This window comes from Periplaneta americana, chromosome 5 (assembly GCF_040183065.1).
Source record: "Periplaneta americana isolate PAMFEO1 chromosome 5, P.americana_PAMFEO1_priV1, whole genome shotgun sequence".
Classification (NCBI taxonomy): domain Eukaryota; kingdom Metazoa; phylum Arthropoda; class Insecta; order Blattodea; family Blattidae; genus Periplaneta; species Periplaneta americana.
This window is the reverse complement of record NC_091121.1, coordinates 93290762-93304138: the sequence shown is the minus strand read 5'-3', so window position 1 is coordinate 93304138 and position 13377 is coordinate 93290762. Positions and strand designations below refer to the sequence as shown.

Sequence of the window (13377 nt, the reverse complement as noted above, 5' to 3'; positions counted from 1 at the left end):
AATTAAGAAGCTATACATGAATTTTATTTTACTGAGAATACTAGATGGAGAAACTGTTGTACTTTCGTAAAAGGGTCAGCACGAAGTCAGGTCTTCATTCAACACAATAACACCACATTGACAACGAATATATATACTGTAAGAAGGAATCGAACTTACAATCGTGCTTCCACACAACAATAAAGTTGCTCCTAAATGATAATATATAGATCTTCAAAATATAATTCGGGTTCTAAGTGAAATTAGAAGGTTCGCATGTCTAAAAATTCTGACCAAGGATTGACTTACAATCGCGACGATTATGAACTTCAACTTCACTGAATTACACTTTCTTGGGTGTAATAGTTTAAAAAAATAGCAACAGTGATCATTTATCACTTTATTGTCTTTATTGTAGACTTCCATAGTTGTATGAAATTTCAAGATTTCAAAATTAAGTAGTTAAACATTTGTGGAATTGAAATCAAAAAAACATTTTTATCTTTCATTTTACGTAAATATTAGCTACAAATAAATAGTGGAATTGGTAATGTTTAGATTTACTGTATGTCGGTAAGTAGGTATATCATCTGTGTCTGATTGTTAACGTACTTTTGTCCGGATACATAGCTATGTCTCGAGTTAAGACCGAAAAAAAAGCTCTGAAGTACTGCTTCCATTGAGTAAGAAATACAGAAATTGGCGTCATCTATGCATATAAATTGGAAGTATCATTTTATTTAACTACGGTTTCAACTGCAGAAGTTATTCAACGTAGCCGAGAAATGGCAGGAAAATTTTACCTCGGGTCCTCTTATTAGGTACAGTTATTTTACGTATCATTAATTTTGACATGGGCCTCCCAGCTTTACTTTCCTCGCGGAGGAAGTCATATTAAGGATTATAAATATCACCAATTAAATTCTATAGAGTTCGGCCGGTTTGAGTCCAAGAACCTCAGTCCCCAATGGCAATCTCTACGCCACTGATAACGACAAATATAGATGAATAGAGAGAAATCTTGTATCTTCTATTATTCTGTCCTCAGCTCTTGATAACAAGACGTCACTACAACAACTTTGGAGGTTGCGAACAAAACCGGTCATTTCCACCGAAAACAAAAAATAAGTTTTTTTTACGGTTTCGGTATGTTTAGAGAGGCATCTTTCTGAATATGTTACTGTATTTATTCTAACTCAGTCACTTCAATGAAAAACAGTATGGTAAAATCAATATTTTCAATGAAAACCGGATAATTCCGTATTATACTAATGCCAATATTTTCATTATATTTTTATATAAAAACGGATATTCCCAACATTCTGTATGTGTTGAAATTTCCAATCCATTCAAAATTGGTTATTTCCACTTCTATGTGTAAGAATGATATCCTATCGCTAATTAAAATTATTGTAAAAGTATTATATATTAATTTTTACACGATACAGTAGAATGAAAGTGAAGGATATCTAGGGAGATGTGTATGTTTTACTGTTATCAACATCAAACAGCTTTTCCGAACAAAAGTGAACATTCCTTCATATTTCCAAACAAAACCGGACATTTCCAAACTCCGGGTTCTCTAAAAGCCATAAGTACTCGTAAGCAAGTAAGTTTACGTAGCATGATACGAGTAAAGATAAATATAGCCTATACGGTATGTAAGCCTGACCGACAAATAGTTTATTTCTTCACTTATATGACAAAGACCATTCAATAACACCACTAAAGAGATCTTGGGCCTCGAGAAGGACCAGTTTCAGAACTGAGGTGTAATTACTTCTGGACCATTGCACCCTCAGAAAACACATGCATATAGTGTATTGGAAAATTATAATGGAATTCCTACGTGCAGGCTTTGTGGGCTATAAGAAGAGATTTCCGACATGCTCCTATGAATGCGAAGATACCAAATGTTTGAGTTCATAATTTCGAGACAGAATATCACCAGGAGAAAGTGTGAATAAGCTTCTGTAGCTGATTAAGCCAAGGCTGATTAATTAACGCCGCTCTTTTGAGGTTAGAAAGTGATGCCTAATGGACCAATTGAAGCAATTCTTATGACTAATCTAATCCACCACAGTTTGTATACGAAGTCATAATAATAATAATAATAATAATAATAATAATAATAATAATAATAATTATAATAATAATAACTTTATGATATATCTTTTTATGAATTCCGATTCCACAAGTTTTAATGAACTCAGTGTATGTTCAGTGAATTTTTAGCTACAAATGTTTGTTAGTTTTACTGTCTACATGGTTTTTCGCCAGAATATTCAAGGATGAGCATTGATCAACACAACAATATTGTCTTCTGCATTAGCATATTGCTCGTCATAATAATTATCATCATGATATTAATTTTCTAAATAAGGTTGGTTCCTTCGATTTCGTGCGATGAATGCACATATTTTGAGCATACAGTGTTTCGAGAGCACAAGACGGTCTATTACTTTTTCCCTTTTACTGAATCGTACGTCATTCGTGTATCGAAAGTACATGACAATCAACTACCTTTTCTCTTTGCCTGAGTCTTGAAGTTAATTGACATATCGCATCCTTAAAATAATATTGTCGTAACTACCAAAAGTTAATTCTGAGTAAATGAAAGATAAACATTTCAGAGTCTCATGAAAACACAGGATTACCATCAGTACGAGTCCTGCAGACGTTGCTCTTGAACGTAGAGATACGACAGTTCTACTGTTTCGTAGAAGATTAAATAAAGATTACAAAACTGCCTGTAACTCAAAATTCAATTTTTCAAACTTACGACAATATTATTCTAGGTATGCGATATATGAGGCCCTTGAATTTGGAAGTGTCTAGAATTGATTCGTTAGATCTTTTGCATTATTCAGTAACAATTTTATTTAGTTTCAAGTGAACACATGCCAATCTGAGGAGAAGGTCTAAGCAGATTTTGCATTTTTATTATTTCGTCGTTGTTCCTGCAATAACTCCTATGTGCAAAATAGCCTTTAAAATTTTTAATCCTATAGCAGCCGTACATAGGAGACTTAATTCTTACATTTTCGAAACAAAGAAATATAATTACATATGGAAGATATTATTATTCGTTGTATTGCTATTTAAGTTATTTAATAGTGCAAAAAACTGAAAATCGAGAAATATGTCCCATAGGAGTTATTGCAGGAACAACGACGATTTGTAATTCATATTCATATTCATATTTATTATCATCATATGGCTTTTCAGGTAATGATTTCCCTCACATTTCTGCATACGGTCCACCACTACACTTGATTACAATTCAATCACATATCTTAAAATATTTCTCCTATCATCTATATCTCCCATATCTTCTAATTAAAATTAAGCCCTATTTCAGTCTGTTTTCTCTCTCCATCCCTTCTGTTATATAGTATTTTCAACTCTTCACCACCTTCCTTAGCTTCCCTCAATCCCATTCTCGAATACTATGCAATACTGTCTACCTTACTCTTGTTTACAAACATCCTCGGCTACAATCTACTCATCCATCTCTACTAGCATTGTCATCTTTCATTACCATTACCCCTAACTTTCCGTTTATCTTAAACACTTTTTTTCTCCGACTAATATTCAATAATTTTTCTGCATTACCGTGCTATATTATTTGTCTCATTTATTGTTCCCATGTTCTAATATTTGTAATACTTCTTGCTATTACTTGTTCAAATCACTTATCACTTTTTCACTTATTGGATAACTTTTACGATTCGCTGTCACTATTTGCACTCGCTTTCTATCTCTTCCACTTCCAATATTCTTCCTATCTGTATTACATGAAACCCTCTTCTCACTGTTTTATTCTACTAATCTTTTTCTTAATACTTCACTACTTATTCCTCTATCTTATTCTCAGTTCCACTTCAGTTACACTAATTGATCTCATCCTCACATTTTTTGATCGCATCAATACCTCCGACTGCATCAATACCTCCGACTAGATCAAATTTCTCCTCTAGTTTACATTATTTGTAATTAGGCCAACAGTTGACTTCTCACCGAGGTAAATGGGTTATGATCCCGTAGGACTTATGGTGGACAAATATAGTTTGGCATAATTTCTTCCAAATATTTCGTTCTTTCTGCAATTAGTTCAGATGAAAAATAGTAGTAATTTAATCATTGTTAAATGACAATAGAAAAAAATGTCAATTAATAAAGCCCCGTCCGGCAAATTTTAAAAATACGATCGATTGATTGGTTTATATTTTGTATCTGAGTGTCGAGTCGACTGCTGGAATTTCAATAGATACTTGCACCGTAGGAATGTCATGGAATTTTTTTTTTTTTTTTTTTAGTTTGTACGATACAGAAATCCCTATTAACTACTGCACCGACGATTAAAAATAATTATGAATTATAGCCAAAAGATTAAATTATGAAGGAAGCGAGTGTTGGCAGAGAAAAATAAATCTACTTTAACGCTGTATTTATGCACCACACACTTTACTTCAGTTTCCGAATTTTAATCTGGGTTTATAACCTAGAAATTCGCCGTTCTAGCCTATCGAAAATGGTACAACTACATTAAGTTTACGAAGATAAAATACTACGGCCAACTCTTCCAACAAACAGAGTTCAAGTATTGTCCTATATCATGTCTCCGAGGTTGAAAGGTTGTTACCGAGGTCCACGTCTTCTATATTTACAGACAAAACAACATTATCATAAAATATTATTTATGATGTTCTGAGCTGTAATTTCTTGTTCTTTGCACACTGTAGGTTGAGTGGCTTGTTAATAACACCACGCTGGCTGGCTTTTCGAGGACAGAACTTGCAATGGATCCTTGGACTTGGAGTTACACCTTATGTATATGCGATGATACTTTCAGTCCGAAAGATTGCCTGGATTCGTGAATCCGAAGCTGACAAGGGATTATCCTGCCTCAGCCTTTTACACAGCCAGACGCTATCTCCAAGTGTATAGTATCTGATAAACCCCAGCCCCAAGCTCTTAGAACCTGCATCAATATCGGAAATCCGTACTCCCTCCAGAAATTCATTTCAGGCCATTTTTTCTATTCCGGGTGATAAATTTGGGGTTAAGATGGAGTTTATTGATTGAATGAAAGACGGAAACGGGGGTACCCTTCTGCAACATCTTTTTCCATCAAGACCAGGCCAGGAATCGAACTATGGCAATTTTAATGAAGACTTGTGCGCTAGTACTGAGCTACATACGTGGAAATAATACAATATGTGCAAATTACTCCACTTCGTTGAGTACAGTATAGTATACAGGGTGTTAAAGAAAAGTATTCAATATTTTGAGAGGTGATAGTATTCACCAAAACAAGAAGAAAAAGTCTAATAAACATGAGTTCTAAAATTAATATCTTTCGAGATATGAATACTTTTCAAAATCAAATGAGGTGCTCAATGCGATGTCCATTCACGTAACGCATTCTTCTCCCTATGTCTTAGGGATTCACATCTTGTTGCCCTTTTGTTTACTGATGAATATTATCACCTCTCAAAATATTGAATGCTTTTTAACACCCTTATAAAAAGAAACCGGCTAATTTGTTAGCAATCACTAGGGCAAGGCAATTAATGATTTTGCATCTTTTTCTTATGAAGGTTTAAACATTGCTAGCATATATGGAAATGTATGACATTAAAAACTGGGTTAAATAAAAGCAATTCGTTAGGGCATTTTTTTGCATTTTCTTAAGTTTTTTACGGATATGTCATTTTTTAGCAATTTTTAGGTCATTTTGAGCATTTTTTACACTTTTCAGGAAGTCTGTGACATTATTTGTATTTGATTTGAGATTTTTATTATAATTCAGTATTTTCCTTGTCAGTACAATTTCTTGGAATTAAGTAGATGTTTGCTAGCTTCTACCCCTATTTTTCAAGGTATGTGCATAATGAACTTGCCCACTTCTAGGAATTTTATTCAAATTCTTAGAGCGTATGCTAGCTTGTACCCCTATTTTTCAAGGCATAATGAACTTGCCCACTTCTAGGAATTTACCCACACTCCCACAGAGATTCCTTTCTCCAGGTAAACTGGCATTGTTATGCTGTTAATTGAGGTGGTCAGTTGTTTCTAGTCGTCTGTGTGAACAAGTCAAGAGCAAAATGCCTAAAGTAAAGGAAACTGCTAGTGTTAAATTAAAGGCATTTGTTTCAAAATATGGAGAAAATATTTTTTCAACGGACGGTCGTATTTTATTCTGCAAGATCTGCGATGTAAGAGTAGCTGCTGAAAAAAAGTTTACGATAGAACAACACATGTCACGGGACAAACATAAACGTGGCCTGCAGAGACTTGAAAATAAATCCAGTGTAAACTTACAGCAAATGCTTCTGGGGGATACGTGTTCAACGTTTTCGCCATTTTGTGAGAAACTATGTGAAGCTTTTCTATCGGCTGATATTCCACTTCACAAACTGAATCATCCTAAGCTGCGAACTTTCTTAGGAGAGGAGACCGGAAAATTAATTCCAGATCCCAGAACATTGAGAAGAACATACATAGCTCGGTGCTATGATAAAACTTTGAAAAAAATAAGAGAAATGATTGGAGAAAGAAATGTATTAGTATCCATTGACGAGACAACAGACTCTATGGGCCGTTATGTAGCTAATGTTATTGTTGGAGTTTTAGAAGCACACAGCCCTGGAGAACAATTTCTACTACATTGTGAGCAGCTAGACAAAGTCAACTACTCAACGATCAGCTTAGTATTTGACCATGCATTGAGAATACTTTGGCCTGATGGGATTCGAAATTCCAGTGTCTTGCTTTTTATAACAGATGCAGCACCCTACATGATGAAAGCAGCTGCTTCTTTAAGTGCACTGTACCCAAAAATGGTACATGTGACGTGTTTAGCACATGCATTGCACCGGGTCGCAGAAGAAGTACGTGCAAATTTTCCTGAAGTGGATAAATTAATTGGATGCGTGAAGAAAGTATTCTTGAAAGCCCTCTCTCGAATTTCAGCATTCAAAACAGAAGCTCCAGAAATCCAATTGCCATTTTCACCTGTTTTGACTAGATGGAGAACATGGCTCCAAGCTTGCAGTTATTATTGCAAGAATTTCGATGTTGTGAAGAAAGTGGTTGATTCTTTTGATAATGGTGAGTCAGTGTCAATAAAAAAGGCGCAAGAACTGTTAGCTAATAAAGAAATTGCTGGTAAACTTTCTTACATAAATACTAATTTTGGATTCCTTCCTGATGTCATAACTGCACTGGAAAAATCCCAAGTGACATTAGTGGAACAGCTACAAATAGTGGATAAAGTGGTGAATGATTTGAGCCGTGCATGTGGTAAAGTGGGTGGTGCAGTGTCAATGAAAATGAAAAACTGTCTAAGCAAGACAACACAACATTGTGTTCAATTGGCAGAGCTTTGTCTGGTGAAAATTTTTCTTTTCCTGACTGTGAGTTAAATCCAGGAGATATTGCTTGCTTTCAGTTTGTTCCAATTGTTTCCGTTGAAGTAGAGAGAAGCTTTTCCATTTATAAGTCGGTACTAGCAGACAATAGACAATCATTTTTGTTTGAAAATCTCCGCCAAGTTTTGATTGTTAACTGCAATTCAAAATTGTTGTAAAAGTGCACTTGAAATGAATTTTCTGCAATAAAAGGTACTGTAACATGTATTTTTTTAATTTTATGTAGTTCAATAATCAAGTGAGTACTTAACGTAATTAAAAGTATTTTCATTGGCAATGCTTTACTTTTTATTGGTCATTTTTTTTGTTTTTTTAGGTCATTTTTTGTATTTTTAGGTCATAAATGCATTTTTTATTTTGCATTTTTTACCAATTTATAGGTCATTAAATGCCTTGCCCTAGCAATCACTAATGAAAATTTCATGTGAAATACCGTATAAGACATGTATACTAGGCTAATTACATAATATTATGGTAGCAGATGGTATCTGAGATGAAAGGCGTCATGCTAATATAATATAAAATCTGGCATTCATAAATAAGAGTAAAAACAATTCTAATCTATGACTTGGGCTAAATTCATAAAAAAATACGTTAATTTCTATTTGATTAATAAATGCTACCTTTTAATAATTAAGTAATATTTTTCGTACATTAGACGTAATTTCTCTAGAGTTATAGCTCTTAATGATATAGAACATAATTTTTCCAATATACAGGGTTATTCACGAGGATTTACAGTCCTTTACGGAGCTTATTTCTGAAGTAATTTTTAGCAAAAAATGTCATATAAATATAGTTCCTATTCTCAATATTTTCAGAGTTACACTAATTTAAAGTTGTTTGTAAAATACGTTTTTTCTTTAGTTTGAAGGTAAAAGAATACTACAAATAGAGAATGAACCATTCAGAACTATCATTTCTTTAATTGACAAGTATTATGAAGCTAAAAATGTGCTGTGAACTCCTTAGTTGCTTCGTATAGGCATCTTTTTTCTACTTGTAACTAGAAAATTACATTATTCTTACGCACTTATCACAACAATTATTACAAATGACACCACTTCCGCCGACTTAATTATTTGCAGTTCAATTTTGCATCCTAATTTACAGTCTTGGAGAGTTTACAACACATTAAAAAAAATGTCGCCGTCCGCTTGAGTAGGCCTACATTTGGCCGCACGCTTGTGAACGGCACTCGTCGCGCTACGTAACTGCATACGGCTATCTTTGATTTCCATAGTTGTCGCGCTGGTTACTGACTGCACGCTGACCAAGATCACGCGTTCACAGCAATGCGTTCCAATAACGAAACGCAATTCTGTAAATATTGAGAATAGGACCCATGTTTATATGACTTTTTTGCTCAGAATGTCTTCGGAAATAAGCTCCGTAAAGGACGGTAAATCCTCGTGAATCACCCTGTACATATGTATATTGGCGTATCTGGAAATCAACATGAATTGTAAAATATTAAATTTTGGTAAATAATTACACCGACGTGATTAAGACCAACGTGTTATTAAAAATTAATTGCTTCTTTAAGATAGTCTGTTTTGAAACGCAACTCATTGTGTTTTACTTGCGTTTTTTCAAGCACAGGAAAAGCAACATAGGCATTAAATTGCTGTTGCATTTCTGCGGTTAATAGAGTCATGGAATCATTTAGTTGAATTAAGTGAAGTGAAAGAAAGAACCGGTAATTCGGTAGAAAATGTTGCTCATTATGGTGGACATCATCATACTTACCAAAACCTTATAATATGCAAGGCATGCCAAACGCCTCAACAAACCAAACTAACCTGTCACTGATCCTCGATGATGTAATTGATGTCAGTCATATTGAGCAACGTTTCCTACTGAATTACCAGAGAGCCTTATTTTATATTAGCAAAAACTAGGGGTGTAGTATACATTCCTATACAAAACGTTGGAACTATTTTCTTATGTGATGTCTTTGATGTTGACCGTTTACGTATGTTGTGTTACGACATTAGTTATTCATTGTTGTGTTATAGGATAGACGTCTGTTGGCTTAGTAGGCAGTGTATTTGAATGTTCAAGTTTTCGATGTTTGTATAAGTATTTTTTTTTTTTTATTTTGGCCTGAGTGGACTTCAGAATTTTATTTGATTGCTGTGCTGTTCGAGAATGGTTTATTACGGTGGTGGATGTGAGTAACGGGACTGACGTCTGATTTACGTTTCGTTATGGGCTAGATGGGTTAAATGAAGGGATGGTAAGTGATGCGAGACCGAGGTATGTGGGAAGGTTAGTGAGTTAGTTGAAGGGATATTTAAGTGACGTGAGACCGAGAAATGTGAAAAGGTTTGAACAACGAGTTATTGTTTGAATGATTTAAGTACGTTTTCGCTCTCGTGTGTAGTGGGGAGATATTGAAGTAATGACATGAGCACTTGACTAATGAGAATTATGTAAGGAGACCTAATTATAATTTAATTAATTACGAAATAAATTGAATGAAAGAATGACATCATTCCATTTTTATCATTAGTTCATTGCATTTATTACTGGAATAAATTTATGAGAAAATTGTGAATTTCATTGAAAATCAATACTTTTTTTGGTGCATATTTCTCAATTTTTAGAGCATATTTCCAACGTTTTTACTGCATATATGCATGCATATATTCACTAGTTTTAGTGCATATAAATCCGCCCTCCACTTATGAGATTTATTTAACTTATAGCTCAAATGTTTGAGCCCATCCAGTGTTTTAAAAAAGTTGGCGCCACCGTACGTCTATATTATTATATTTTACTGAAATTTATAATGAGTTTATTTATAAATTTATTGATTAACAATATAATAGCCACCGGCGTGGCTCCGTCCGTTGAGGCGCTTGCCTGCCGGTCTGAAGTTGCGCTCCGGCGCGGGTTCGATCCCCGCTTGGGCTGATTACCTGGTTGGATTTTTTCCGAGGTTTTCCCCAACCATAAGGTGAATGTCGGGTAATCTTTGGCGAATTCTCGGCCTCATCTCGCCAAATACGATAATAACATAATTTCTGTGGCATGCGGTTTCATACGATGGTGTCTTAATGAATATTATTTCCAAAATTAGAAACTAATGCACAGGAGTGAGTTCATATCCTTATAAGGACGGAAAATATTGAATGTGTAGTTAAGTGAAACTAATAATGCGGCGACCGCCTACTGTCATGTTTATGTAATATTAACGTCCGAACACGTAAGAGAAGTAATCGCTCACTTATCCGTATGCTTCAGCGTGCTTATTATTACAGGATAATTGGCATAGAACGCTGAAAGAAATATATATGCTTTCAATTTGTGATCAAAAATAAAAAGGTCATTAAACTTCAAGAAATCTCTAACTTGAGCCTAAGCCGATCCATTGTAACATAACGCTGTAGAATCAGTACGCTTGTATAGGTTATTCGTTATTTCGTGAAATATTTCTGCGCGTCAGAGGAAGAAGAAAGTGGACTGAGAAGGTTTCCCCCTCCCTACGCTTACCTCCCATAAGGTTCTTACTGCTTGCTACGGCGCATACAAGCATTTGGTTTCACGAGATAACGAATTACCTATAACAAGGAAAATACTAATGACACCAGTTCATAAGTTTGAAGTTTACAATTTTTCAAGAAAGGTTCAAGAAATTAGAATGGACTTATTTTCATTAGTATGTCATATCATACAACATTAGAAACAAATTAATTATTTAGTTTAACTAATTTACTGTAAAAGCAACAGACAAAAAGAAATTTATGTTTAGTCCAGCAATTTTTTTTTGGGGAAAATTAAGGGAAAAACAAACGATTTAGAATTACGTGTGTCTAATGTAGGCTGTTAAACCATTTATCTCAACTAATGGCCTCCAACTTCCATCCCTATATCGAGGAACACACTCCAATAAATTAATCTATTGTGAATTATCTTATTAATACATAAATATCTTATATATTCTTTTCACAGCCATACTTCCGTTTCAGTTTTAATTCATTAGGTAATTTCGAAGAGAAGATCGCGATTCTTTGACCTAATCTTCTCAAATCTCAAGGAAAGACACTGAAATGAAGGGATGACAGTATAGAAATGATGGTAAGGGAAAGAAAAGATCTTTCCTTGGAAATGATCGCCCATTTTTGTACTTAAGCAAAGAAATATTTCGCTTTATATCACGTCGTTTCAGAGTTATTATTAGCAATCGATTGAGAATTCTTCACTTACAGTACATTTTCACTTATGTTCGATTTATTTATACGTATGAATGGAAATTTAATCTAAAATTATATCACCAATTTGAGAAAAACTAAAAATCTAATTCAACTGAACTGAAAGTTATATTAAAATATGGCCAAGCTTCGATATTGCCCCCACACTACACACGGGACTGACGTCTGATTTAAGTTTCTTTTGGGGTTAGATGGGTTAAAAGAGGAGATACCTAAGCGACATAGCCTATGCCGAGGTATATGACAAGGTTAGTGGGTTAGTTGGGGGGATTATTTAAGTGATATGAGTCCGAGAAATTATGTAGTGTGGGAAGATACCAAAGTTTCACCTAACATATTATCTACTTGAAAATCATCACAGATTTGTCTCTTTGAAGATCAGAATATAAATAAATTATATCATTTTATACAGGACACACATTTTCAAACGTTTTGTTTAAATTAATAAGAATATTTTTGCTTACCTCTTTTGGATAGAATGGCGCTTGTAGAGATACGCAGATGGCATTGCAAAAATCAGCAATGCTGAATACGATCAGCGTCAGCCATTGTCTCTTGGAGAAATCTTTCATGGGCATTATTACCAGACGTGATTTTATACGCTTCTTGTAGTACTGTTACTGTGGCTTCTGGACTAAGCTTGTTTAGCTTTTGTTTAGAGTCTAGATTAACGTACTTCTTAATATATACTATATTAGTCCTTTTTGTAAGAATACGGATTTAATATCTCTTCATTACGTCTAAAGCTGTCTTTAAATTAACATAAATACTCTGGAATAATTTTGTATGTCTTTTAATTTATTCTTTATGAGTCTTTATTCACTGTCAAAGAACAAAACTAATTCTATATTCTTCAAAGAATCTATTTCTAGTCCTCGCCATAGAATACACGAAGTCCAAGTTAATTTTTCAATTCACTTTCCCTGTTTTCAGAAGTAGCTTGCAGCCATGTCACCAATCACATACAAAGTCTACGTTAGACACAGGCTGTGCGTCTTCTCGAACTTCCACAGGCACAATATCAACAGTATAAAGTCCTCCGCCGCGACAGTTCTTCAAATATTCAAGCACGTCCACCCCTCGGAGACTCTTCTCTACGACTATACCAAATTGATTCCGCTCGACAACCCTATCTAGTTTACTATTGAAGGACTTTGGTACTGTGACTAGGAGTGGGGAGAGTGGAGAAGACAACACACCCTTAATGTCTGAAGGCACAGGGTTACACTCCCTTATAAATGAAGCTTCTGATTGGTTAATTGTTACTTATGGCTATGATCGTGCCTCTCTGAAAATAATACTTAGTAGGAGTTTGTGGGTGGGGGAATAGAATTGTTGAGGTCACAACGTTTCGGGTCAGATTCTCGCTTGTGACCTTATCATTTGGTCGTCACTCTTTTCTTATTCTTTTTATGTAGTTCTATGTTTACGGTCCTCCGCTCATTTATTGCCGATAACAGACGACAGTCGACGCCGGTTGGACCGGCTTTTCCTCTCTTATCACACTGATTTCTTTATAAGTATCTGAAAGAGCTACCAATGTTGCATCAGGATTAATGTTGCTTTTACCACGAAACACATTGTTATTTGAAATTAATTAATCATGAACAAAAATTAACTTCTAACTGTATTTCAAGTCCCGTTTAATTGGAAAAAGAAGTAGGCCTAATATTATCAAGAGAGTAGTAATGTTTCTCTTGATTTAAATACCCAGATTTTATAATGATCAGTGAGACTTGTACTTA

General features: G+C 34.6%; 1 protein-coding gene across 1 annotated transcript in view; it reads right to left on the bottom strand.

Moving 5' to 3' along the window:
- Positions 1-12885, bottom strand: part of LOC138700005 (MFS-type transporter SLC18B1-like) — a 41705-nt gene extending 28820 nt beyond the window's left edge. Inside the window, exon 1 of the mRNA XM_069826274.1 lies at positions 12097-12885. Coding sequence (XP_069682375.1) covers positions 12097-12210 — 114 coding nt within the window. The 5' untranslated portion in view covers positions 12211-12885. The remainder of the gene's footprint in view (positions 1-12096) is intronic.
- Between the last annotated feature and the right edge of the window lie 492 nt (positions 12886-13377).